This window comes from Mesoplodon densirostris, chromosome 1, assembly GCF_025265405.1.
Source record: "Mesoplodon densirostris isolate mMesDen1 chromosome 1, mMesDen1 primary haplotype, whole genome shotgun sequence".
NCBI lineage: Eukaryota > Metazoa > Chordata > Mammalia > Artiodactyla > Ziphiidae > Mesoplodon > Mesoplodon densirostris.
This window is the reverse complement of record NC_082661.1, coordinates 144,819,249-144,846,566: the sequence shown is the minus strand read 5'-3', so window position 1 is coordinate 144,846,566 and position 27,318 is coordinate 144,819,249. Positions and strand designations below refer to the sequence as shown.

At 41.3% G+C, this 27,318-nt stretch overlaps 1 protein-coding gene across 8 annotated transcripts in view; it reads left to right on the top strand.

Annotated features, from left to right (window-relative positions):
- The window catches only part of KIT (KIT proto-oncogene, receptor tyrosine kinase), an 85,329-nt gene extending 63,640 nt beyond the window's left edge, over positions 1 to 21,689 (top strand). For 2 of the 8 annotated variants that reach the window (XM_060091013.1, XM_060091009.1), the window contains exons 8-21: positions 6,015 to 6,129; positions 7,769 to 7,950; positions 9,144 to 9,250; positions 9,345 to 9,471; positions 9,749 to 9,853; positions 10,138 to 10,248; positions 11,680 to 11,830; positions 14,221 to 14,309; positions 14,837 to 14,964; positions 16,038 to 16,160; positions 19,658 to 19,769; positions 19,885 to 19,984; positions 20,334 to 20,439; positions 21,561 to 21,689. In XM_060091013.1, coding sequence (XP_059946996.1) covers positions 6,015 to 6,129; positions 7,769 to 7,950; positions 9,144 to 9,250; positions 9,345 to 9,471; positions 9,749 to 9,853; positions 10,138 to 10,248; positions 11,680 to 11,830; positions 14,221 to 14,309; positions 14,837 to 14,964; positions 16,038 to 16,160; positions 19,658 to 19,769; positions 19,885 to 19,984; positions 20,334 to 20,439; positions 21,561 to 21,689 — 1,685 coding nt within the window. Of the gene's footprint in view, positions 1 to 6,014; positions 6,130 to 7,768; positions 7,963 to 9,143; positions 9,251 to 9,344; positions 9,472 to 9,748; positions 9,854 to 10,137; positions 10,249 to 11,679; positions 11,831 to 14,217; positions 14,310 to 14,836; positions 14,965 to 16,037; positions 16,161 to 19,657; positions 19,770 to 19,884; positions 19,985 to 20,333; positions 20,440 to 21,560 lie in introns of all 8 variants that reach the window. The other 6 variants (XM_060091004.1, XM_060090994.1, XM_060090984.1 and 3 more) reach the window with 3 other exon arrangements.
- Positions 21,690 to 27,318: the final 5,629 nt, after the last annotated feature.

The window sequence follows — 27,318 nt, the reverse complement described above, 5'->3', positions numbered from 1 at the left end:
TTAGAAAGGTGGTTTGGTGGGGTCTGTTGGTAATTTGGAGATCTGTTTAATCGCTGAACCAATTGGAGGACAGGGAAACCCATCTAGATCGTTAGGCCCTTTGTTGGTGTGGTCTGGCCATTATTTCATGTTTATGGTGGAAAAGCAGGAGAAGAGGTTTAGGTTTGGAACCATGTAAGCTTCAGCTAGAATTGACCCTGGACTTGGGATATACTTCTGTGAAAATAACATGAGTAGCCCCTTTCATATTAGTGGAACTTCTGCTCTATGGAAATTTCCTTCCCAATTGAGCCACATGTGTTCTTACATCAAATTAGCCCCCTTCAGTTACAAATGTATACAGCATCATCTATAATGTAGTAGAAATTTAAATTAATCCAAGAATAGGTACATAATCTTTCCATGGGCATTGTTTCAGTAACCCTTCTCTTCCACTTCTGAATTATGTGGCAAATTGAGTTCACTACTCATACAGAGTAGAAAAGTAGCACTTTATCACATGCCTGCACTCCTTGGCAGTAGGGAGGGTTGCATTGTGATATATTACACATCCCCCCTCCCTGTCTAGGTCACCCAGTGATGGTGCTCCTGTAAATTGGGCACAGTGATTCTGGCTGAGGAAGGCTTTCTCCAAGTTGTTTCATCATTTTTTTTAAAGCTAAGTTTCAGGATAGGGAGATCTTTTTTGATGGCTGTTTAGAATAAGGATTGGCAAACTATAGCCCTCTGGCCAGATTTGACAAGCATCCTGTTTTTGAATGGCCCATAAGCTGAGAATTTCTTTCTTTCTTTGGGGTGGCGGGTGGGTGGTAGGAATGGTTGGAAAAAAAAAACACCAGAAGATTTGTGAGATGTGAAAATAAAAGTCAAATTTAAGTGTGCGTGAATAAAATCTTATTGGAACACAGCCTTGCACATTTGCTTACATGTCTATGGCTATGTTTGTGGCAGAATCGAGTATTTGTGAGAGACCTATGGCCTCTAAAATGTAAAATATTTGCTGTTTCACCTTTTACATTAAAAAATTGCATACCTTTCATTTAGGACATCACTTCAGTAGGAGAATGATTTTTTTTTTAAATGATAGACACTCTGCTAAACAGAACTGGATGTAGGACACCATAGTTGAAGTTTTGTTTCATTTGTTAAACAAATTTCTATTAAAGTACCCATATGCCAGTTGCTGGATATCTTTAAGAATGTATAAAACAAAATGTATTTTCTTTAATTTTTTTTTTTTTGAAGTATAGTTGATTTACAATGTTGTGTTTCTGGTGTACAGCAAAGTGATTGAATTGTACATACACAAATAGTACATATATTCTTTTTCATATTCTTTTCCATTATGGTTTATTACAGGATATTGAATATAGTTCCCTTATAGGACCTTGTTGTTTATCCATTTTATGTATAATTGTTTGTATCCAAAATGTATTTTCGAAATGTCTGTTCTGGGGATTTTTTTTTTTAAGTATTAAAAAAGTATGATATTCCTTTTATAAGTAAAAGTTAACCTGAGCTTTTTAATACTTCTATTTGAGTTGATTTATATTCCTTTATTATAACGATATTATGACAGGAACGTAGATTTGACTCAGACCCAAACCATGATCGTGACAAATTGCTACAAAGCATTGCTGTATTGCCATTAAATATCATGGGACCCACAATTGTAAAAACATACCCACCCGTAAGATCCCTCTTCATTTTGTCTTTTGTTGTATGGACACTTAAGTCTGTGTTCTTTGCTGATTAGAGAGTGTGGGCAGATGCACATTTGTAGCAGGAGTTGGTGGAGGTAGTTAAGTGGAGCCAAGAACTATACTCAGTGCTTTCCCACCAGTTACCTGTGCACCTCCTCCACCCACCCCCCAGCTCTTGTTGTCTGTGCTGTGTTCTTTAAAATTCGATTTGTTCTTGCCTTCCGTATGGACATGATGTTGGTGAAAAGGAATATTTTGTAAGATCACATATCTGTGGGGTAAGTCAGCACATGGTTGGGATTTTTAATTGCATGAGCAATAAATTCTCAGAAGAGTTTTAAGCACTCTGAAATTTGCCTACGAGCTGATCAGTGTTGTCGGAGACGCCAGATGACTGAGGTCCACAATGCTTTGAAAGGAGGCAAGGCTAATTTTTATCTCCACAGGAAATACATAGCTTATACACCTCTTAGGCTTATCTAAACCTCCAACTTGGGAGGAATTAAGGAATGTGTCATTTGGTATACTGCTGATTGCAGAATATCTAAGAAAACACTGCTCAGATTTAACCTGGAGAATTGCAGGGAGTTATGTGTCTTTAAAAGCAAAATGTATATTTAATGCCTTAGACGGTGCGTTGAGGCACTTACAAAATGCAGATGAGCCCAGATTTTCATTTTTAGGAATCAGAATTATACCTAGCTCATTCTTTATGCATTAAACATTTTTTGTAGTGCAACTTGCCACGTACAGCCCAAACTGTACTCGTGTAATTTAGCCTTTTCACAATGAGGTCTCTGGTCACCAACATTAGGGACAGGGCTGGAATTAGGATGAGGCAGGAGAGATGCCTAGGTTGCCAAATTTAAGGAGGTGCTCACTCAGGGTGCCAACCTGTATTTGCAAGACCTAGAGGGTGAGAAGCTTCTTAAATTCCTCGCCTTAGGTGCTCTTCTTGCCTCACTCTAGTCCCGGCCCTGATAGGGTCCCTTGAAGATTCTCTAAAAAAAGCCCTTTGCTGGGTCAGATACTCAACTTATTAAATCTCTGGAGATGGGGCCCAGGAATGTGCATTTTAGCCTCATCTCCTCATGCTTCAAATGCACACTGAAGTTTGAGGAGCCCTCTGAGCTTGGTTTGCCAGCCTAAGGTCTAACAGGACAAAAGCTGCTCTATTAGCCTTAGGTTAGGTTTGGATAGTAGCTTAAAAATCTGCCTAATTAACCAGCACATAGGAACAAGTAGGTCAGCCAGAGCGTACCTTTTGCCAGCCCTGGCCGTTGTATAACTGCTACCAGGTGTCATGCTAGAAGGCTTGGATCTTAGAGCACTTGCAACCAAAGCTAAATGCAATTGATTATGTAATTTTCAGCTGTTCCAATTTTTTTTTTTTTTTTTTTTGCGGTACGCGGGCCTCTCACTGTTGTGGCCTCTCCCATTGCAGAGCACAGGCTCCGGACACGCAGGCTCAGCGGCCATGGCTCACGGGCCCAGCCGCTCCGCGGCATGTGGGATCTTCCCGGACCGGGGCACGAACCCGGTCCCCTGCATCGGCAGGTGGACTCTCAACCACTGCGCCACCAGGGAAGCCCCCAATTTTTTTTAGTTAAAAAATGTCTTATAGGTTTGTTATTAGCTATGTGTTTACTGTAAAAAAAAAAAAAAATTAGAAACTAAGTCAAAAGAATGAACTAGAAACTATCCATAACCCTGCTACTCAGAGATAACGACTGTGAACATCATCAGGCATCCTTTCAGCCCTTTCCCCCATACTGAGTAATATTTAATTCCACTAAAAATCTGTCATGTAGCGTTAGGAAGAATGAATGACAAAAGGAAGGTTGGTATGAGGAGATCTGTCTTATGAACTTGATTCCCATTTGAGTCCTATCCAGTTATCTTTACTATCTACGTGTAGACCTTCCCCTCTCATCATTAATCTCAGTATGCAAAAATAAATCACATAGCCAGGTATATGTGTGGATTTCTTATGTCATGGCCCACTATTGCAAAAATAGTGTAAATCCTGCCCCTACACAGGAAAATCACCATTAGGCTGTTCTTCCAGGTCCCTTTTTGTGACTCTAATTGAATTCCTTTGGAATATGAGGGACTTGTTCCTCTGGGGGGACTTAATCATTCAACAGCTCTTACTGTATGTCTGCCATAGGTCAGACTCTGCTAGGAGTCAGAGGTACAGTCAGTGAGACATGGTCTTTGCCCTTGAGAACATACAGTGTGACGGAGGAGGAGGCACACCAGGATATTGTATAAGCGCGTCAGGTGCTCTAAAGGGCTTCAGGAGTAGGGAGGCGAAACTAACCAAATTGGCTTTGGAGGGTTGAGAATGGCTTGGAAAAGAAGATGACACTTGAATTGAGTCCAGAGAGACCTGCCGTATGGTGCTTTCAGTCTTCAGCAAATAGCATTCTCCTAAAGTTCCACTGCTTTCTGTGTTACGTCCTACTTTTCAGCCTGATCACACAGTTGCCCATGATAATTAAATGAAACTTGCCAGATGGATGCTTTCGTAAGACGATGGCTTGTCTTCTTGCTCTATTTGTGAAAGCTGGCATTGGATCCAAACTCTCAAGGATGCCCCTACCTTGAGACTGCTTTTGGAGTGTTGCTCTTTTGTGTATATTAGCCAAATGGCCTGTGCATCAGCAGGGCCAGGTTGAATGACAGGTGGGTGTGCCATGCATGCAGACACTCTGATCCCTGCCAAGCCATTTGCCTGCAAGGAGGTGAGGTGCTGAGAGGTTGTTCTACAAAGATGTCATTTATCAGCTACTTCCTTCCTTCAAGGAAATAAGCTTCTGATCTGTCAGTCTTTTCCTCTGACCACGTATATTTTTCCTATCAGTTGTAACATAATCAATGTCAAATTCCCAATGCATCGGGTTAAAACACACACGTTATCATGCTATCTTGAAGCAGTTTTTAGATATTGAAGAGAATATTTAGAGTGGCAAACAGTTAACCTAATTGGTAGCAAACTTGATTAACCAAGGAGGGTGGGTACTCTGAATAGAAAAGAATAACTGAATAAATGAATAACTAATAAATTAGTAATTAATACATTTATTGTTTCGTCTCTGTGAATCATTCTTGGTTCTTTGTGTGCGCCATCTCATTTAGTTGTCACAGCATCCCTATGAAATGGGTACTCTTGTTATTCCCACTGGACACCCGAGGAGACTTGGTGGAAGGCAGAGAACCTCTAAGTGTCGGAGCTGGGGTACAGGTCTGCCGCACGCGGCCGCCTGTAGCTCTGTGCTCATGCTTGGCGTCGGTACGTGCGATGCTGTACCAGGGATGCAGGATGAGCACATCACCATCCCTGCCATCAGGTGCTTACAGTGGAGCTTACTCATTCTCAAAGGGTTAGAATCCTTCAGATATATTACCAGTAGAACAACTGTATGTAAATTCATCTTCCATTCACTTTAGAAATAATCTCAAGAATTTTAGTGCTTTAGGGCACCCTTGATTGAACATCAGTTGATTATTATAGTTACACAGAAATGTCAAATTAGAGCATTCCTGCTGATACAGTTTACTTTTTCAGTGATTATACTCAGGTTTAGACATATGTATAAATTAAACTCTTGAACTGGTTTCCTCTTCTCATTTTCTGTTCCTGTTTTGTATTTGAAATAAAAGTTTGGAGTTAAAAGCCCGTACTGGGTTTTACTCTTATGTTTTGGCTTCTCTGTAAAAGGGTGATTCACCTCCTTATCTGCACCACCCCCTTCCACACCCCCACCCAAAAAAAGGGGAAATTTCTGAGGGGGGGATACTTCTCTTTTCCTATAACTCCTCCTAATTTCTTCTGTTCTAGTTCCTGCAATAACTTGAAATTCCTATGAAAGTTTCAATCATTTGAAATCCTGATGGCAGGAAACCTTTAAACTGGATTTCCACCTTTAAGGTAGTTGGGAATCCTAGAATCCTGATTAGATGCCATCTTTCAGGTTCCCCCTCACTGGAAACAGAAACCCTGCCCAGTGGTCTTGCAACCTCAGCCATCCCCGGGACAGGGAGATCTCAGAGACCCTGGCATCCGCAGGATGGACAGTCCACACGGGGGCTGGGCAGCTCTAACTGGGAAAGCCTTTCTTGGTCAGACCCTCACATCTGCCTTCCCTGTGCCTTCCACTCACTGGTTCAGATTCTCCCCTTTGAACAACATGCTCCTGGGGGTCCGCTTCGGCCTCGAGAAAGTTTTTGAGGATTCAGAAAGAGTGGAGTGAGCCTTGGTGAGGTTTTCCAGCAGTCTGACATAAGGCCACTTCTCTCTCCCTGCAGCAAAGCCAGAAATCCTGACTCGTGACAGGCTCATGAATGGCATGCTGCAGTGTGTAGCAGCAGGATTCCCAGAGCCCACCATCGATTGGTATTTTTGTCCAGGAACCGAGCAGAGGTGAGATGATTATTTTGGGTACTACTTAACATGCATGAGGAAAGGACTGCAATTCACTTGAATTTCAAATATGTTTTCAGATTTTAAAAAAACCAAACTTTGTTTTGATTATTTTTTTTTCTATCCATGGGGCTTTTTAAAGGACATAATTGCTATATTTTTCTTGGTAGACATGAATTTTGTTTGCTGAAACATGATTACTGAATGACTTCTCTATTTTGATGGTTATCTTCTTGGATTTATCATGCAATTTCCACCCTGCAGGTAGATAAAGCAATTTTCCAGGACAGAGTAATTCGATTTCCAATCTATACACAGGAGGTAATATGTGTGGGAAATGTGGCTGTAGTTATCATGAAAAAAATTACCTCGGAAGTTAATTGCCAAGTTACCAAAAAGTAATGATTGCACAATTACCACATACATGCGGCGTTTGGGGCTATGTGTTTTAAAAAGGTTTTCTCCTTGATTGAGGTGCCCAGGCCCTGAGCAGAGCACCTCTGGCATTGTACTTCCTCTCCCTCACAATCCACACTTAAACCTTAAATTGTCCTTTCACATTACCTGAAGATGAAAATGGGGTCAGCATTGCTGTTTTTATCCATCAAATGCTATTTTACACTCAGGCCAGTGTAACGTCACAATCATTTAAATAGTAAGGATAATAATAGAAATTTCATTTTTCACAGAATAGACCTTTTTTATCAACACCAAGTTGGAAGAGGTTATATAGGATTGTTGTTCTCAGCTGAGTTTTAGTGGAGTGTTTTCTTTGGGGAGTAATAGGGGGTTCAAGACCCCACAGGGGAAGCAAACACAGTAGTTTTAGACATCTGTTGAGCAAATATTTATGGAGTTCCCCCTGTAGGCCAGACATGGGTCTAGTGAACAAAACACCTGAGTCCCATTTGTGAGTTTATATTCTAATGGACAGAGATGGGCAGAAGATGAAATAAATAACTACCACATGCAGGTGTTAAGTGCTAAGGGGGAAAGTAAAGAGCAAGGTAAGGGAATAGAAAATTGCCAGGCATATGGGGGGGATAATTTAAAATAGGGTCATCTGAGTCTTTGCCACCTGGAGTCCAGCCCAGCGGCATGATCGTACCTCGAGCTGTAGGGTCCTCACTTCTGGTGTTTGGCGGCTGGCCCTGTCTTCATCCTCATAGACTTTACTGCTTTCCTCCTCCACGCTCTTCCTTTTCAATCCTTCATACGTTCTTTCACCATTTATTTATAAAAGGCTACTGTGTGCCAGGATATGAACCAACCGTCTTATTGAATTCATCTCTGATCCTTTCGATAACCCTCCAAGATGGGTATTACCACCCCAAGTTTACAGCTGTAGGAAATGAGTCTTGGAGGGTTTAAGTACTAGTCAGTCGGAAGTCAACAGAATAGGTGTTTGGGCCCAGATTTCAAACCCACTTCTCACTCTGAAACCTCTTCTTTTCCAAGCGCTTTTCTTGCTCATGGTACCACAGACGTGCTCATCCGTCATCACACTCTTCAGTTGTAAAAGGAAATGTCTGATTACAAACCTCTGACTTAGTTTTAAAAGTATGCCACATCCAATGTGTTTGATCGATTGATTCTTTTTCCTAGAGTAAGTCTGCACTGCTGTTTTTTTTCCTGCTAGATGTTCTGTCCCCGTTGGGCCAGTGGATGTGCAGATCCAAAACTCATCTGTGTCACCGTTTGGAAAACTAGTGGTTTACAGCTCCATTGATGACAGTGCCTTTAAGCACAATGGCACGGTGGAGTGCAGGGCTTACAACGATGTGGGCAAGAGTTCTGCATATTTTAACTTTGCATTTAAAGGTAACAGCAAAGGTATATTTCTTTTTAATCCAATTTAAGGGGATGTTTAGGCTCTGCCTGCCATGTCAATCATGATTTTAAGTCCATTCCATCACTGGCCATGTCATTTCTGGTAATAGTCACATTGCACATTTGATTGTCATCAAACTTACTGTTTCATTCTGTGTTACTTTGTTAATAAAATGTGTGCAGTAACCATGTACTATATGTATTTTATGCGTGTGTGCACGTATGTATGTGTGTGCATATGTATCTATATAAAATTAATTGTGTATTTCCAATGGTTTCCATTAGAAAGGGGTAGAGAAAGAAAATAGGAGAACTAGACTTACTTTATATCCAAACAGAAACAGAATCAGGGCAATTTAAATATTTAAATTCAATTAAAAATTATTTAAGTTGTGATTTAAAATCAGTTATTTTTAACAGATTGCCAGACACCATATCAGAAAGTTAACATTACCTTTTATGAAATCATGTTAGTGAGCTATTTCTTTACCATCTTTAAAATTTGATTCATGAGTGACCAGCTCTCCTAACATAAGTTGAATGATCCATGTGGATGAATTGATGAATTGGTATGAAGTCAGAAGACAAAGGAACTAGACACCTACATTCTTAGGGCTCGGTTTTTGTTTCTTGAGTTGGCAAAGACGAGTGCCAGAAGGTGGTGTTTGTTCAGTTTTTGAGTAACGAGGGGAAGAATCTTACATTGTTCTTCATCATAGGTTTTTTTTCAGGTAGTGCAGTGAAAAGAACACTTTAGAAGTGTTTTTCTCGGTTGTGAAAAAAACTCAGTGTTCAGTGTAGAAAATTTGGAAAATCAGGAAAACATAAAGAAGAAACTATAAAATATCCATAAAGGAAACACCTTAAAGTTCAAGGCAGGAATTTGAAGTGCAAAGTTCACTGAGGTGTCGCTTTTCACTGACAAACAGTGTAACATTATGCTTGTGCTATGGAAATCACAACTTCTTTTCCACAGTCATCTGGTTTAAAGCTGTTATGTTAAAAGATTCCTTTGAATAACAAGAATAAGATAATAAACAAGGCAAGGAGCTCAGATGCAACTGGTTTGACTTCTGCCATGATGGGCAGTAAGGTGGGAGGTGGGCGAGTTGGGGGCAAGGTGGTCGTGGTGAAGATCTGACCCCACTAACAGGTTGTGATTCCACGTTCCTCCTTCATTTTAGAACAAATCCATGCCCATACCCTGTTCACGCCTTTGCTGATTGGTTTTGTGATCGCAGCTGGTATGATGTGTATCATCGTGATGATTCTCACATACAAATATTTGCAGGTAACCATTTATTTGTTCTCTGCCTTGAACGCTGTAATGGCTGAACCATTAACCATTAAAAGATGATGCCTCTTTCCTTTTCTCCCTCCACCAGAAACCCATGTATGAAGTACAGTGGAAGGTTGTTGAGGAGATAAATGGAAACAATTATGTTTACATAGACCCAACGCAACTTCCTTACGATCACAAATGGGAGTTTCCCAGAAACAGGCTGAGTTTTGGTCAGTATGCAACAGGGGCTTTCCACGTAACCTTTTTGTGTACACATAACAGTGACTTTAGGGAACCCCAGTAGCTTCCTTTGTTTTATTCCACCTGAAACAATAAGTGTTTTTTGTGAGATTTCACCACCTTTCATAGATTTGGCATCAAGCACACTTTAAGGAAGTGTATTTAGACAAATTTGTCCGAAATCCTTTATTGGTTTTGAAATGACACAAATAGTCCTTCAGTCCCACCACACCATTGCCACTTACTTCCTTGTCTTCCTTTCTATAGGGAAAACCTTGGGTGCCGGCGCCTTCGGGAAAGTTGTTGAGGCCACTGCATACGGCCTAATTAAGTCAGATGCGGCCATGACTGTTGCTGTGAAAATGCTCAAACGTAAGTTCCTGCAGGCTACTGTGCATGCTCACCATCAGTGTCCCAGATTTGTCTTTTTTTGGCTTTGTTTTTTTTGGGGGGGGGGATATAGTTGTTTTACAATGTTGTGTTAGTTTCTACCATATAGTGAAGAGAAGTAGAGTTCCCTGTGCTATACAGCAGGTTCTCATTAGTTATCTATTTTATACATATTAGTGTATATGTGTTAATCCCAATCTCCCAGTTCATCCCAAGCTCCCCCCCAGATTTGTTTTTTGCTAAAATAAGATGTTTCTTAACTTTAGCAAGTGCCCATTTAACGGAACGAGAAGCCCTAATGTCTGAACTCAAAGTCTTAAGCTACCTCGGTAATCATGTGAATATTGTGAATCTTCTTGGAGCATGCACCATTGGAGGTAAGGCCATGGCCAACCTGACTCTTGTTATGGGTCAAATTATCAAAAGATGGGAGATTTTGATATGGTTTTTGACAATGCTTGATTATATAAGCTCCTTGCAATATTTTGACCCAGGCGGCTAACCTCTTGCTGGATTCCTGCACCCCACCACCCAAGCTATTGTACTTAAGAATGTATATTTCAGGGCTTCCCTGGTGGCGCACTGGGTGAGAGTCCGCCTGCCGATGCAGGGGACACGGGTTCGTGCCCCGGTCCGGGAAGATCCCACATGCCACAGAGCGGCTGGGTCTGTGAGCCATGGCCACTGAGCCTGCGCGTCCGGAGCCTGTGCTCCGCAACAGGAGAGGCCACAACAGTGAGAGGCCTGCGTACCGCAAAAAAAAAAGAATGTATATTTCAGGTTTTATCATCATGGGGCAGGACAGCCCAGGACATACCCTAGTTACAGTCGTGTATGTCTCACCGACATTGACCTCTTGAATATCTCGAGAATGTCTCATCTCCAGAAAGCTTTTCTTTTACCTTGTGAGCTTTTATATTTTGCTGGATGACATTTAGCCACTAAAGGGTTAATGTTCATGTACATACCATCATTAAAAATAGGCCTCTAAGCCTTCCAGCCCTCAAATATACACCAAATGAGCAAACACTTCACTTCTATAAAAAAGAAATTTCCAATTCGGAAGCAGTCATTAGTCCTCTCATCAAGCCTTTCTGTGATGTTGCCAGAAGGCATTTTGGTCAGAAGCAACAAAGATGTGTAAAATGAGCCATTCCTCAAGGTCTGGAGAGATCCACTGTCAAGTTGACAGGTTTATATAATTTCTTAAAACAACCCCCATAAATGTTGCTTCACCACATCACGAATTGTTCCTGAGAGATTCCTGCCTGAGTTAATTAGTTGCCTGTTAACTTCAGAGCTACAGTTTTTTAGGCGTTCACAACACCAAAAAAAAAAAAAAGTTCGACAGATAGGCCCTGGAACACAGGTGATGCCCCGTCATTTCAGGGTTTCCCCCACCTCCCAGTCTCAGCTGGTGGTTGGTTTTCCTATTATGCCACAGTTGTTTTTTGTGCTCATCATCATTTCCATAATAACATTACCAAGAGGCGTGAAGCCCCCATTGTAAACAGAAGTGAATCAAAGGATTCATATAGGAAGCTTGATAATAATATAACGGTGAAAGCTATAACTCCTGTCTAAAACCAGCAGTCATGCATGGCCCCTAATCACTTAGAAATTCAGGTAAAAAGGTTACTCTGCTGCTTTTTGCTAAGCAATGTTAATAGATAGGATTGTACTTGTACTAAGTAGGCTTAGCCTTGAACCTGAGTGTGAATGGCCATGATCACCCTTGGGCATTTTTATGGGAGGCTGGATGGTCTGTATATCTCACCTTTTTCTAACCTTTTCTTAAATGCTCGTAGGGCCCACCCTGGTCATTACAGAATATTGTTGCTACGGTGATCTTCTGAATTTTTTGAGAAGAAAGCGTGATTCATTTATTTGCTCAAAGCAGGAAGATCACGCAGAAGTGGCGCTTTATAAAAACCTTCTCCATTCAAAGGAGTCTTCCTGGTAAGACTGATTTACATAAATAGCTGTTGGCAGGCAGTTCATGGAGTCATGAGGGTTTACAATCAAGGCTGATTCTTTAAAAAAGTGAACCTGAGGTACTTTGAGGTACAAAATCAGAATTATTAAATCATTTAAATGTGATTAATGGTTTAGAAAGTTCAAATGGTGTTTTTAAAGATTGAAATAGTGTTGAACTTAAATTTTTGTTGATTCTTAAAAATGCATCTTTAGTGTTTTTCTAAGCTTCAGTTCTATTCAACTGAATGAATTCTGTACCTATTTCTCTTACCATCGTTCTGTTCTTGTGTGTCATTCTCTTTATACTGTTGAGCCAGGTACTGTATGCATCTTTACAGTGAGACACTGTTTATAGGGAAAGTGGGAAAGGCTGCCAAATTGTCACAGTGAATTCCTTTAAAACCTTTAACAGAATGGCAAAGAGCTCCAAACAGCTCTCTGCCCATAAGTTTCTCACCATCTACCTCTGAATTATTTCTGTATACCTTACCCTTTCTTTTCTTAACTCATGCTCTCAAAGGCACAACTACTCCAGCACATTTTTAAAAATTGTGCCCCATTTTCATCTCTTTCATCCTTGATACCATTCTGAATTTGAGTGATGTGTCAAAGGCTTCAAGTTCCTTTAAGGAGAATTGGTGTAGTTTACAACCAGAATAGAATTCTGTGCCATGTCTTGCCTTTTCTTTCCAAGTGTTGTTAAGATCTGCCATTTAAGATTTCCTAGATTTACCCTGCCCAACAGAAATCATAGTAATCATGCCTAATCCCTTATACTTTATATTTCTGCAGTTGTGTGGTGGGTTTCCTCTTTCCTTTTTATTTACTATATCCCCTACATTTTGAGAAGGCAAGACTTGTCTCCTAAACTTAACCCCAGGCCCTCAAGGAGACCTTGGTAAATATTGTTGATAGGCGGTTACCTCCTAAAGTGTTTTTCTATACCTCTGGCTAAAGTTTTAAATCCTAGGTGAAGCTTTTAAATTTTTTTTTCAATCCTGTAAACTTTGAGTAGTGACAAGTGGAAGTAAAATACAGTATAAACCAAACCATCTTTTGTTAGTTTCTCTAGTGCACATCCTCTTTTTTTTTTTTTACATCTTTATTGGAGTATAATTGCTTTACAATGGTGTGTTCGTTTCTGCTTTATAACAAAGTGAATCAGTTATACATATACATATGTTCCCATATCTCTTCCCTCTTGCGTCTCCCTCCCTCCCACCCTCCCTATCCCACCCCTCTAGGTGGTCACAAAGCACCGAGCTGATCTCCCTGTGCTATGCGGCTGCTTCCCACTAGCTGTCTATTTTACATTGGTAGTGTATATATGTCCATGACACTCTCTCACTTTGTCCATCCTCTTTATATGAATAAATGAGCCACTTTGCCTTATTTCTAAAACCTTGGCCCCTTATATATTTTTTAACTTTCTGAAGTAATGGCCTAAATTGTTCAGTCCTGTGTAGTGTTTTTGTGCTTTGGGATCCCATATGGGATTGGAACCACCAGCACACTCTGAAGGAGATTGTTGTCATGGTGTTTCTATGCTAATCAGAAGCAGGAAGTACTAGAAATCTTGAAGGCTCTCCAGCCAAATGTTGCAGATTCAAGAGGTCCAGATGGTTCAGAAAATCATCCAAATTATTGGTGTTTATCTGAACCAAACTTGGTTTTTTTAAACCTTCTTCCATCAGTTGCTATATGTTAGGGATCTCTGTCTGTCTTCCTCCACTAATAACACATCTCAGAAGCTCTGGTTCTTTGTCTCTTTCATCTTGTCTCTCTTGAGGCTAATTTAGAGAGTTTGAAGTAATGTGGGATAATGGTTTTGGTTCTCTGCTTCTCATTAAATCCCTGGTGTCAAGAGATGGGAAATTTCTGACCTGAGTTCTATCTACAATTGAACACAAAAAAAGGCCATCTAATTCCTGGGGATTGGACCCGAATGTTGAATATTAAAAACTCATACCTTACTGAACAAGATTTTCCTTATTGAAACTTGGCAATGCTTTCTTTTTTTTTTTTTTTTTTTTTTGTTCTTTTTGCGGTATGCGGGCCTCTCACTGTTGTGGCCTCTCCCGTTGCGGAGCACAGGCTCCGGATGCGCAGGCCCAGCGGCCATGGCTCACGGGCCCAGCCGCTCCGCGGCATATGGGATCCTCCCAGACCGGGGCACGAACCCGTATCCCCTGCATCGGCAGGCGGACTCTTAACCACTGCACCACCAGGGAGGCCCGGCAATGCTTTCTTTAAATAAAAGCAGCCTCTTATGTTCAAAAAGGGATGGGGAGATAGAGACTGGCCCTTGTGTGCTCCCCCATTTCCCATTTTATTTACTCATGATTTGATGGATGTTTCATCTCTCCCAGCAGTGATAGTACTAATGAGTACATGGACATGAAACCCGGAGTTTCTTATGTTGTACCAACCAAGGCAGACAAAAGGAGATCTTCGAGAATAGGTGGGTACCTATCAAGCAATAAAAACAACTTAATTGACAGAGGGTTTCTCATACCACTGTGGAATCTAACACCATTCCTGTAGTGACCAGTTCTTTAGGATAGGATCCAGTGGCCTAGGATCCATTGCCGTACGATCCAGTGACAATGCCAGTGATCAATGGCAGTTAAGGGTTGCAAGTGGATATTTGGGGTCAGAGCGTGTGTTATTGTATCTGAGCATTTTACTGCATATATGATAACATGCATATCAAAATATATCAAATACATATTTTGCATATAAAAATATGAGCCTTTTGTATTCATCTGCTGTTCTTCTTCCCTGAAGATTCTGTAACTTAGCCCAGGATTGGGAATATTAGCTTTGTGATTCAGTACCTACCTGTCCTTAACATTGGGGAGGTGATTTGCCTGCAAGTTCACATCAGTTCCTTGATTACCAGCCCTTGGAGGTATTGTTGTCACTGTCTTTTACTGTCCTTACCTTGAAGGTTTTAATTGCTAGAAAAATCCCTTCTCCTCCTAACAGGTTCATACATAGAAAGAGACGTGACTCCTGCCATCATGGAAGATGATGAGTTGGCCCTAGACCTGGAGGACTTGCTGAGCTTTTCTTACCAGGTGGCAAAGGGCATGGCATTCCTCGCCTCGAAGAATGTAAGTGAGGGTGATTCTCAGAAGAGTCCTCTCCTTGCCCCCATGGCCCCCAAGGGGCATTTTAGAGCCATAGTTAGAAGGCAGAGTGTCGTTTGAAATGTGGTAACCAGAAGCAGAGGAAATACAGTTTCTTCATGTTCTAACAGCTGTCTCTTCGGAATTCATGTTCTCATTTATAAGCTTTAAAGTGCAAGCCTGTCTAAAGGAGCTTTCTACGAATATATTTTTATATGCAATGAATTCATTTAAAACTTGGCTTTTAGGATATAGGAACTGCTCTTAGAAAACAGATAATTATTTTATCAGCCAAAGGAGGTGGTACCTCATGTAGTTGCTGTGCTCGGTGAAGCATATACTTGGGTCTTTTTGAAGTTAGACCTCAAATATTGCATGTATGGTTTACAAAGTGCAGGGGAGTAAGGAATCAAGAGAGAGCACTAAACATTTGATCAGAAGGTTGGGGGTGGGAAGAGAATGATGGAACCAAAACAAGGAACATGGTCTCTGGAAGGGTGAGAGGAATTCCTTAGGAAATGGCACAAGCAGAATAGAACGAGGTTACAGAACCTACCCTTAAGTTATCATTGGTGACATTTCCAAACGATTACCAAACTAAAAGAGGATATAGGATGGCTGAAATAAAGAGCCTCTTCCCTTTGTCCTTAAGAGGTATCAAATTGAAGTTGTAGACATTTTAGAAACTCTTATTTAAAAGAACATTCAAAGAGAAGCATGTAAAATGAGTTTTCCGTTTAAAAAAATGATGAGACTATTTATAATGTATTTTCCTATGAATGAAAGTAGTCCTAAGGAAAAAAAGAAGCACTTATTCAAGTTGGTTTTGAAAGTGATTATAGTAATTAAGGTCCTAACAATGTGAAACACAAATTTGAACATCATTCAGAGTGTAATCTAGATATTTATTTTTGGTGCACTGAATAGTTTAAACGTAAAGCAAAAGTATTGGCACTGTATGACATAAGCAGCATTCTAGTATTAAACATAGCTTTCACTCTTTTAAAAGTTTAAAATAAATGTAAATGGTTTTCTTTTGTCTCCCACTCTCCTAATAGTGTATTCATAGAGACCTGGCAGCCAGAAATATCCTCCTTACTCATGGTCGAATCACAAAGATTTGTGATTTTGGTCTAGCCAGAGACATCAAGAGTGATTCTAATTATGTGGTCAAAGGAAACGTGAGTACCCACTCTCTCTTGACAGTCCAGTGAAGGATTTTTGTTTCAAGTTTTCTTAAGTATTACTTTTTATGATTTTCATAATGCACATCCTACCTTTGCGGTACCATGCATTTTAGCAGTCAAATTAAGTGTACTTTAGAAAAATTCCGATAATAGAATTCCTAATTCAAATTGTGTAATTATGGAGCATGTGAAGGAAACAGAAATAGCCTTAATTTTCATTATAGCCTGAGAATAGCAATGAACTTGATTTTGTTCAAGTGAAACAAATGTGGACCTGAAGGTCACAGCAGGAGAATTTTATCTTGAGATTGACACGCTATGTGAAAAAGATAATCTTAAGTCTAAGATAATGTTCAGAGTTAGGTATATAGAATGTTGAATCTTATAATCAAGAGCTTATTAAAGACATTCATAAGGAATAATTGGCTTACGGAACATAGTGATTTTATTTCAAAGTGCTTTCATTGCCAATTTTCATTGTATCATCAGGACAAACCCTTGGCATTAGAATGCAAGTCTTCACATTTTAAAAGTTGGAGAAACTAAAAACAGTGTATTTTAGCGATATTTGTCTGAGATGACACAGGCCAGTAGAGGCTGAAACCAGAGCCTATGATTTCTAGAGGAATATTCCATTAGTATGGGAAGCCAATAGTCTTGAACATATATTCTTCTACATCTATTTTCCCAGGCCCATACCTATAGTCCAGAGCTATTCCTGGAGGTAGCTCTTGTGTGCCTTATGATGATGTAATATTTCCTTCTCCATCACTATGGCATCTCTGTGGGTGGGCTGTACTAGACTTGTTTCTTTGCAGAAATGTTCCTGGATTTACTTCCTGATGATCGCATGCGTTTCTAGTAACTCACTAAGGCTAGGAGTGTTAATAACACCAAGTCCTCTCCGTCCTGGTACACTGTTGGAAGGAAGAATGAAAGGTGGCTCTCTATCCAGGCCTTTGAGTATTGACAAAAGGCTACTGGGTTCTGGACCCAGTCTTGCTGAGTTCGAACCTGGTTCTATCATTTAGTGACTGTGTAATATTTGGCAAGGATCACCCCAGCACCTCTGAACCTTGATTTTTCTCCTTTTGGTAATAATACTGTCACCTGCCTCATAAAGTTGTTGTGAGGATTAAATGAGTTAATATACATAGTAGAGTGTTTAGAATAGTGCCAGGCACTCTGTGGCTAATACTTATATGAGGCACTTATTATTCTGGCTAGATGTCTTATTTAGAATCTAAATAATCGTGACAGTGGTTATGCTGCAGCTTCTTAATAGCCCGTTCTTGGCTAGTGACCTTAGTTGGAATTAACAAGGATGGGTCAGGTGGTTAGGCCCCAGCAGGCTTCAGATTGTGGACTCCAGCTAAGCCAGTTCAACTAACCAGTCACAGATATCACTCTTCACCAGGCTACTGGGTAAGGAGACCTAATGGGACAAAATTAAAAGCAGGGAAACTCACACAACATGTTATTGGCCCCAAATTTACATCATAGTCATTTGAGACCTCCTCGTTGTGTCCGTTTCTCTGAAAGTTCTTCACGCGCGTTCTTGGTCATTTTTGTGCTGTGGCCCCTATCATAGTCTGGGGACACCTGTGGATCCCTTGTCAGAACACTGTTTTAAATGCATAAAATACATAGGATACTGAGAAAAGCCATTAAATGGAAATGAAGTTATTAAAATATTAAAAAGTACCTCTGTGATATTCATTACACGTGCTTCTTTGTTACACAGAACAACATGTTCTAACTGTGGGTCTAACAACTACTGTAATTTCTAAGTGATGAATATAAAACTGTAATATGAAGGTATCTATGTTACTGTTGGTGACAAAGTCACAGGCACTGCTAAGACCTGGTGCTTTATTGCCTGCATTCATAATTTAAGGAAATGCTCAACTTTAGTTAGTGAACACAAGAATATAATTTTTCCCTTCCAAGTTCACAAGCCCCTGAATTCCAGACACCTTGTAAATCTCAGGTTAAGGGCCTCTATAAGAGCTTTAGTGCAAAATCTGGGAGGGGATACTGGAAAGCCTTTTTTTTCCTACTGACTAAAGTAACTTTAAGACCAGAAAAAATTGTCTTCCCAGTTTTCAATCCTAAATGGATTAAGCGAAGGATTGATTTAGTTTTTTATGGTAAATTAAGATCCAGGAATCCAGAAATGTCTCTAAGAGGAATAGTCACAGAAAGTTTGGCTCGAGGTTAGTGGGAGGAGTTCAGGATGTGAAGTCCAGCCATTGAATTTCAACCCCGAATCTGCCACTCACCACCTTGGAATAGTCATAGTCAGCATATCCGCTACTCTCTATATCACGTGCTTGCTTGTACAGGGCAAGTTTTCACACACTAGTGAGTCAGCAGGACCCGGCTAAGCACTGGTACCCATATTATCTCATTTAACCCACAAGACAACTCATGGAATTTGAAGTATTATTTTTGCTTTACAGAAGAATATCCTGAGGCTTAATTATAGATGCATAAGTGACTTTCCCACTGTATTAGTAAGGGATAGTTTGGGTTGCATATGACAGAACACCCCAAAAAAAGTAAAACAAGTATAGGAGTAGCAGGCCGGGTCTGCTACTATGGAGGTTCCATGATGCACTAGGGGAGTGAATTCCTCCACCTTTCTTTTTTCTTTCTTTTTTTTTTTTTTTTTTTTTTACCATCCTTGGTGTAGCCCTTATCTTCATGGTCCATGATATGGCCATGAGAGAGCCAGCCAACACATCCAGAAGGCAGGATAATGGAGGAAGAGACAAGAAGGAAAAGGCCACAGGGCACATGCCAGCTTCATTTTAAGGAAGTTTTCCTAAAGCTGTCACACAACACTTATATACCTTAGTGGCCAAAACTGAGCCACATGGCTGCACGCAGCTGGGAAGGAGCTGGGCCATGCAGTCCCTACCGTGGGAGGCCATGTTTCCATTAAGGGAAAAAGGTAAATAATGTTCAGTGGTAACTAACCTCTGTGTTACACAAGGCCAGTGGTGGAGCCAGGGTTAGAACCCATGTATCTGTGTCTGACATCTGTGCTCCTATCCACCACACTGTACAGACTCAATGTCCCCATCTTGAAAATGGGGATAGTATACAGTTGAACAATGCAGGGGCAAATCTCAGTATAAATTAGAGCCAGCCCTCCATATCCACGGTTCCTCTGCATCCTTGGATTCGACTCACCACAGACCGTGTAGCATTTATTATTGAAAAATATTCATGTGTAAGTGGACCCATGCAGTTCAAACCCTCGTTGTTCAAGGGTCAGCTGTACTTGTGATCCACCTATTTCAGAGGCAGTCGGGGTCATCTGAGGTTATGTGGGTGGAAGGCCTTCGTGAGATGCCCGTCAAGTTCTCACCTCCACCTCTCAGCAGAAGCAACATTTATAGGAATATGTTCTGTTCCGTTTTTTTTTTTTTTTTTTTTTGAGCTTCATAATTACCATTGTTGACTCTGTTATGCTTCCATTGCAGGCTCGGCTACCTGTGAAGTGGATGGCACCAGAGAGCATTTTCAACTGTGTGTACACGTTTGAAAGTGATGTCTGGTCCTATGGGATTTTTCTGTGGGAGCTGTTCTCTTTAGGTAAAACGAGCCTTGCCAAAGCCTCCTTGATCAGACTCAGAGCATCTTCTTTAAGGTGTTGTCAGCGTCCTGCTTGCTTATTGTTACACTGATTTGCAAACTGTTTGTGCCTCAGGAAGCAGCCCCTACCCTGGAATGCCAGTCGATTCTAAATTCTACAAGATGATCAAGGAAGGTTTCCGAATGCTCAGCCCTGAGCACGCACCTGCAGAAATGTAAGGGCCCGGGCATTCTTCCTTCAGATAATGTTTCCCCTTTTATTTTCCTTTTTAAAGACAAGCTCAGATGTTGAGGGTTTTCACTAGCACAGTTTGAAATGTCGCTTGGTTCCTTTTTTATGACATCCTGGTCAAATGGCATTTCTGTAGCTGATTTTCATAATTCTTGTCACCAAATATACAGAAAGTTTTGGCAGCATCTCATAGACACAGTTTTATTTTATGCCCATGTCATTCACTATGTCCAGTTGCGTAGCCCTGGAATTATTTTTGAAATTGCTGCATGGCCTGCACCTGAGGACCAGTTAAGGGCATTGAGGAGTGATAAGTGGCCCTCATTTTGCAGGTATGACATCATGAAGACTTGCTGGGATGCTGATCCCCTGAAAAGGCCAACATTTAAGCAGATTGTGCAGCTGATTGAGAAGCAGATTTCAGAGAGCACCAATCACGTGAGTACACTCTAGCCAGGCAAAGGACCTCCGTTCTCTTGGTTCCAAGCGTGTCCTTCTCAGGCTCTGGGGGTAAGGACTAAGCTACCCACCCCTTCTCTCCTTGGCTTAGTCTGTAAACTGGGCTTTGGGTAGGAAAGTAAAGCAGTGGAAACAGTTTCTTTTTGCCCAAATCCCCATTCTGGGCCAAGGGCTATGAGACGAGGAGATGAAAGAGTAGAGGGCTTGGCACTCAGAAGTGTGGACGTGGATGTTTCCATAAGGATTTGCCACATTTCCTCTTCCACCCCAAGTGCTGGTCATGGGGTCGGCATGCGGTCTGCCTCACGTGTCAGGCTATTCAGACTTTGGAGGGTTGGGGTGATGTGCACTAGAATAAAATCAGAGAAAAGACAGCTTGTTGCTGCAGTAAAATAAACCCTCTGCTCAAGAAAGCATAACCAGAATGTGGCAGATAGCTGTATGGCCACAAGCCATAGAGAATGAAAAGTTGTTTGAAGTTGGGAGATCCCTTCCAGTGATTTGAGGAGGGGGGAAGTCAAAACTCAAATCCATCATTTCTTTGGCTCTTAAGGAAGAATGAGTGATCCTTACTTTGACTCAGATTTTTTTTAACCTGCTTTTTTTCTGGTTTGTGAGTTTGGAACTGTCTTTTCTTCAGCATATATCACTGATACTTTTGGGTTGAAGCTTGCTCTTCCGGGTGTCAAAGCACATTTTGAATTAAACAGCGTTTCACACCCAAGAGCCTGGTTCTCAATGGAAAACCCCTGGAAGGACCACCGATTTCTTAGTGACTGACACCAGCCTTTGGATTGGAGTTGGCTGTAGAGATTTATACACCTTTTATAAAAGTTACATCATTCTCTTTCCCAGATGTGTCCCAGCAGAAAAGCACATTTCGCACCATCCCTTCTTAGGTAATCAGACCTTGGGGAAAATGAGGGATAGAACAAAGCTTGTCTTTGGTCAGTATGATTTGGTTCTTGGCTGTAAGGTCTTGTAAACCTCCTGGCTTTAGGAGTCTTTGTAAGTTGTGATTCTGAGGCTGCAGATGTGCCCCTTTGTTGCTGTGCTCATTATGGGGACTGGCGTATTAACTGCGGACTTGTTTTCCTCAGATTTATTCCAACTTAGCGAACTGCAGCCCCCATCGGGAGACCCCCTCGGTGGACCGTTCCGTGCGGATCAACTCGGTGGGCAGCAGCACATCCTCCACGCAGCCTCTGCTTGTCCACGAAGACGTCTGAAGCAGAATGCGCATCTGGGGGTGGGGGGGGACTCCCCGACAAGAACGGCCCCCATTCTTTTGGTTTTCATAATGGTTATTTTGTTTTCCTTCGACTCGAATCCTACTCCAGGGTAATGGACACCCCACTGTACTCCTGTCTTTATGAGCACACTTTAGTGGCCGATGATTTCTGTCATCAGCTACCATTGAGCTGCATATGTTCCCAATTGCAAACTAGCCCCCATTAACGGAATAACTTCAGACTTGGAGAAAGGGTGGGTGGGATGGGCTATAGACACCCTGAGTCCTTCCCAGGGCTTCTCCAATTTCTGCCTGAAAAGTATAGTTGATAGTTTATTAGAATACATGGCAGTAGTCACCTTCATTCCTCATAATCATCCGTAATGCTATGATGATACAGCAAGATTAGAAGCCGAAAGCTCATCCCTTGATGTGGAAAATAGAATGTTATTCAAAGGGCAGAAGCCTATGAGTATCTGGGCTCAAGAAATCTAGTATTTCATGCTGGGAGTGAGACGTAGGCCGTGGAAAAATGCTTTCCAGGCATGAATAAAGACAGCTGGGTGTGAGCCTTTGTGCTCCTGACCTGTTTTCTAAATAGAGTTCACAATTAGGGAGCTGAATTGGAGAGAAGGCCTCCCCAGCCTGCATTTTGTATATACTCATCTGTAAATTGTACAGATTCACATATTTGATGGGGGAAACCCACAAGGTGTAGTTTCTGGATACGATTCTGGCTTGAGTCTGCTGTGTGTAGGAATAGCTGAAGAGCCAGACAAGTTTGAAGGAAACAGTGCTTTTTTTTTTTTTTCTTTTTTAAAGAAAATACATAATTGCCAAGCACAATCTTAACAGAGATCTCCTTTGTAGCCGATGAACTTGCTCTAGAGATAGTCCAGAACAAGCTGACCAGCTTCAGAATGGCGTTGTGTTCAGTGGATTCGATGCCATTTGAAAAAGTGACCGATTTACTGCATGACTCCGGCAGAAGTGACAAAAGAGTACTGTCTCAGTTGGAGTCTTCTGTAGCCGGAAATAAACTGTAGATTCAGCATCCACCGCAGACATGTCCTAGACACTGGGCCAGTATCTATATAAGTGTGTATGTGTGCACACGTGTGTATGCTTGTAGACAGATATTTTGGGAGTAGTCTTGCCCTGAGCCCAAGAGGGTCCTTCAGTACCCAAGAAGTCACTTGACTTTCTTCAGCACAGCTCTTATTTCACTCCACCCAGCTGTGTAGAGAAGCTTACCAAAAGCTTAGGTAGAGGCATATAGGAAGTGGAGTGCTTAAGTCCCTGTTTATTTGCAATCCACCTGCACTTAAGGCACTCTGTTATTTATACTCAAGATACCCTGCCTGTTCCTTAGACCTTATTAATGCTACTTTCCCACTGAAACATATTTAAATTTTACACTTTAGGCTGTAGCCTGGGTATTACTGTTAGAGTTTACCTTTTTTGTTCCCTGCCCAACTATAAGAGATCCATGGGTACATGGCAAGGTTTGTGTGTTGTCTCATGAGATTCAGGTATGCTGCCCTCACGGTTTTCTCCTCCTAGGTCCCTTAGCTTTCATTTAGAGAACTGTGGCCATTTATCTGGAAGTAACCATTTGCACTGGAGTTCTATGCTCTCGCACCTTTCCAAAGGTAACATGTTGGGGCGTTTTGTTGTCACGTAAGAAGTTGTCACTGTTTGCCATACTTTGAAAATTTCCTTTGTGTTTCTATTGACTTTGGTTATAGTAAGAAAAATAGTTGTTAATTGTAGATGTCTAGGTACTTCAGGGGCACTTCACTGAGAGTTTTGTCTTGGATATTCTTGAAAGTTTATATTTTTATAATTTTTTTTTTTTTTTTACATCCCATGTTTCTTTGGCAGTGGCTTAATGTTTGAAATTATTTTGTGGCTTTTTTTGGTAAATATTGAAATGTAGCAATAATGTCTTTTGAATATTCCCAAGCCCATGAGTCCTTGAAAATATTTTTTATATATACAGTAAGTAACTTTATGTGTAAATATGTAAGCGGTGCAAGTTTAAAGGATGTTGATGTTCTATATGTTTTTTCTCTGATATGTTGTCCAATTATTCACAGTTCTGAAGAATTCTAATAAAAGTGTAAATATATAAATCAAGTGGAATTTTTAATTATTTCAGACTCAGGGAAATTAAACTTGAAAGTGTTAAAGTGCATTCACCCTGACATTAGAATGGTTTGTACCTAGTATGCATAAGATACATGCGAGGCTACCAGATTGCTAGGATTTATATACTTAAAGATTCAACAGACATCTGTTAAGAATTTGTATGTGCTGTATTTTCTCATTTTATCTCTACAACCCAAGGTCTCCATTTAAGTTGAGAAATAAATATAGAACACATTGAGATTACTGCACATTGCTATGATGATTATTAGGTTTATTCATGTGAAATGACCATCCTGGTTAGCAGCAATTTTATGTGGTTCAGTCTAATATAACTGGCATGTTTCTTCCTAAAAGAGGTTGTCTAAAAATTAATATGAACAGTAAAGTAATTCACAAGGTTGACATGAGGAATCCCAAGAACGTGGTTTGTATTCTTGTTGGCTTGGATTTTTAATATCCCTTCTGAGATGTTCATGCTCCACCCTTTAATCTTTATTCTCACTTGCTTCTGGAAAAAAGTGAAGTTCTGTCACTTGCTTGGAGGGAGGTGACTTGTGCCTTTGAATTCGGTAATGTCCTGTGGCTGGAGCAACCTTTGTGATCAGCAGGGACTGTCCAGACCATTGGAACCTGCATAGAGCCTGAGTGTTATTCCAGCTTAAAACAAAGAATCACCCCAAACCACAAAATCCTATTAAAAATGAGTTAAGCGCACAAAACACCATCAGTTTTATTTTCTTTTTTGACATGGCATCTACACCTGCAGAAGTAACTCCTGGAAGGAGAGGGAAAAGGGGTGAAAGGTGAACTGTAATGAAGAGGAAGCCTTTTAAAATCAGGAGGGAATGATGTGGCCAGAAACATCAACAACCAATGAAAAACACCCACATTTCAGTCAAGCATTTTCCATTATATTATTACAGACAGGAATGAATGCTAACTGACCACAAAACAAAGAAATCCTTTATGAATGGTTTCACTGTCATTTAGACTTTTTCATGTGTGTGCAATCAAGAGTTAGAAGCAGTCCCTGGCCCTTATATTATTAGTGTAGCTGTTACCTTCAATGGCCCAGCTTTTAATCACAAAGTAGATGCTTGGTCTCCAGTCTGTCACTGGGTTCAAAGGTGCCAGCCTTGTCTCGACCCCTTACCTGCTCTGTGACATTGGGCAGATGAACTCCTGAAATCTCATTTTCCAAAACCGTGGTAACTGCCTCAATGTACTAAAATGAAGCTGTCAGACCACCTTGTTCATATGCCTATTACATAAATAGCATTAAAAAATGGTGACCTTTGTCATGGCTGATTAGGCCGTTGGGAAGGAAGAAGATGCTCCCGTACCAACGTAACCCAGTGGCTACCCCGCATAGAACTCTACGGTCAAAAATGTGCTTCTAGGGCTTCCCTGGTGGCTCAGTGGTTGAGAGTCCACCTGCCGATGCAGGGGACACGGGTTCGTGCCCCGGTCCGGGAAGATCCCACATGCCGCGGAGCGGCTGGGCCCGTGAGCCATGGCCGCTGAGCCTGCGCGTCCGTAGCCTGTGCTCCGCAACGGGAGAGGCCACAACAGTGAGAGGCCCGCGTACCGCAAAAAAAAAAAAAAAAAAAAAAAAAAAAAGAAAGAAAAAAAGTGCTTCTAGCTGTTGTCTTTCTCTAAAATGCAAACAGTACCATACCAGTTGGCTGGTGAAAATTGACTTTGCTACAGAGATTTCTGTGTTTTATTAAAATCCCAACTTTTTAGCCAGGAATTCAAGGCTCTCTATTCTTGCTCCAACCTTCTCTCCACGCTTCTCTCATGTTACCCTCGACTCATAAATAGGCCCCACTCTTCTGCTTCCATCCATTCTGACTTTATGTTGTCTCTTCTCTCCCAACAAGCCCCCCCACCCTTCAAGACCAGGGAAATAAACTCAATTGGAAGTTGCCTTTGAATCCCCATGACATTTGGTACCCATCATTTTTATTGCTCTTAACAATCTATTCTGCCTGGTACTGTAATTATTTTGGTGTTTGTGTTATCTCCTCCCCGCCGGTACTATAGTCAGTGTTAAAATTAATTAGCATAAAATACCTATATGTGGTGGGTCACTAGTTTCTCTGGTTATCATTCACTTGTTAAAATTAGACACTCCAGAGGTTAAATTGCTCAAGAGTTTGCAGGAGGTAAAGACTTGCCCAAGTTCGCTTAGTGGTATGTGAAGTCTGCACCTCCGTGGTGGCAAGCACCTGGTCTTCCCAGGCTGGCATCTCCCTATCCATGTCCGTGCAGACATCACTCATGTAACACAGCAGTCTTTCCCATGGAGATGCCTTAGAAGTCTCACCTTTCTCCAGGAAGCCTGTACTTGTCAATTGGAGTTAGCCTAAGGAGAGACTTACCCGTCACCCTTAAATGATCACTACGTTTTGGATTTCTTGAGGCACAGGTGTTACCTCTCAGATGCTGCTGAGGCTTCTAGCACAGTGGTTCATGAGTGATTAATTAATACTTATTGAATGAATAATTAAACATTCCATCAGCGTGGAGTAAGGGAGAGCCATCTGGGAGGAAATGGGTTCAGAAAAGACAGGAAACATACAACATTTACCCAGAGTGGGTGGGACCTTGGAATGCAGTTTCATTTCACACTAGGGGTGAGGCTTGGGGGAGGAGAGAGAAGGGAACTAGGAAAGTTCTTTTGGGCAGCCTCACTGAGGCATGCAGAGCTGCTTTGTGGGAACAAGGAGAAGAGAAGTAGAGAAAAGGAGGGTTTGGGTGGCCGGGGAAGGCTAGAGAAGGGAAAGTGGCAGAAGTTCTGTTCTCTTCTTCATGCAGCGTGGAGAGAGGTGTGGGGGCTGCCAGGAGGCCCCTGGGGGCAGAGAGAAACAGCCAGTGGAGCACAGAGGGCAGACGTAGAGGAAACATTCCAGGTGTTTGGAGACAGCTGGAAGCTGTCCATGCTGATTTTCGTGGTTTTGAAGTCTAACCAAATGGTTAAAATGGCCTTTTCTTTGTTCTGTGTAACGTCTGCCACACTGTGGTTCGTCCGGTGAGGTGTGAGGACTTAAGTTCGAAGCACCTGAGGAGCCGTGGCAAGCAAGCCACAGTAAAGACGTGATTTGGGGAAACTTAACAAACTAGAGATTTCTCATGATGCCACTCATTTCTGTAGCAGAACCTTTTTTTTTTCTATGTGTGGTATTAACATGTATGTGCTTCAGTGGTAGGAAAACTTGAAAATTCCAAAATCCTTATTAGTTCCCTATTTGAGAGGCTGGTGAAGTAGGATGTGTGTACGTGTGATGTATTTATTACATTATTTTGAGAGAGTAACCGTCTGTTATGTGGATGTACATTAGGTACAGCCAAATTGAATATTTCCATTTGGCGAGGAAGGTAGGATTCATGAAGCTCAGGCCTTAACCAGTAGGTTGGATGACAAGACCAACGGAAGCCTTATGAAATGTCTTTTTCTTGCTCCTGTTATTTTT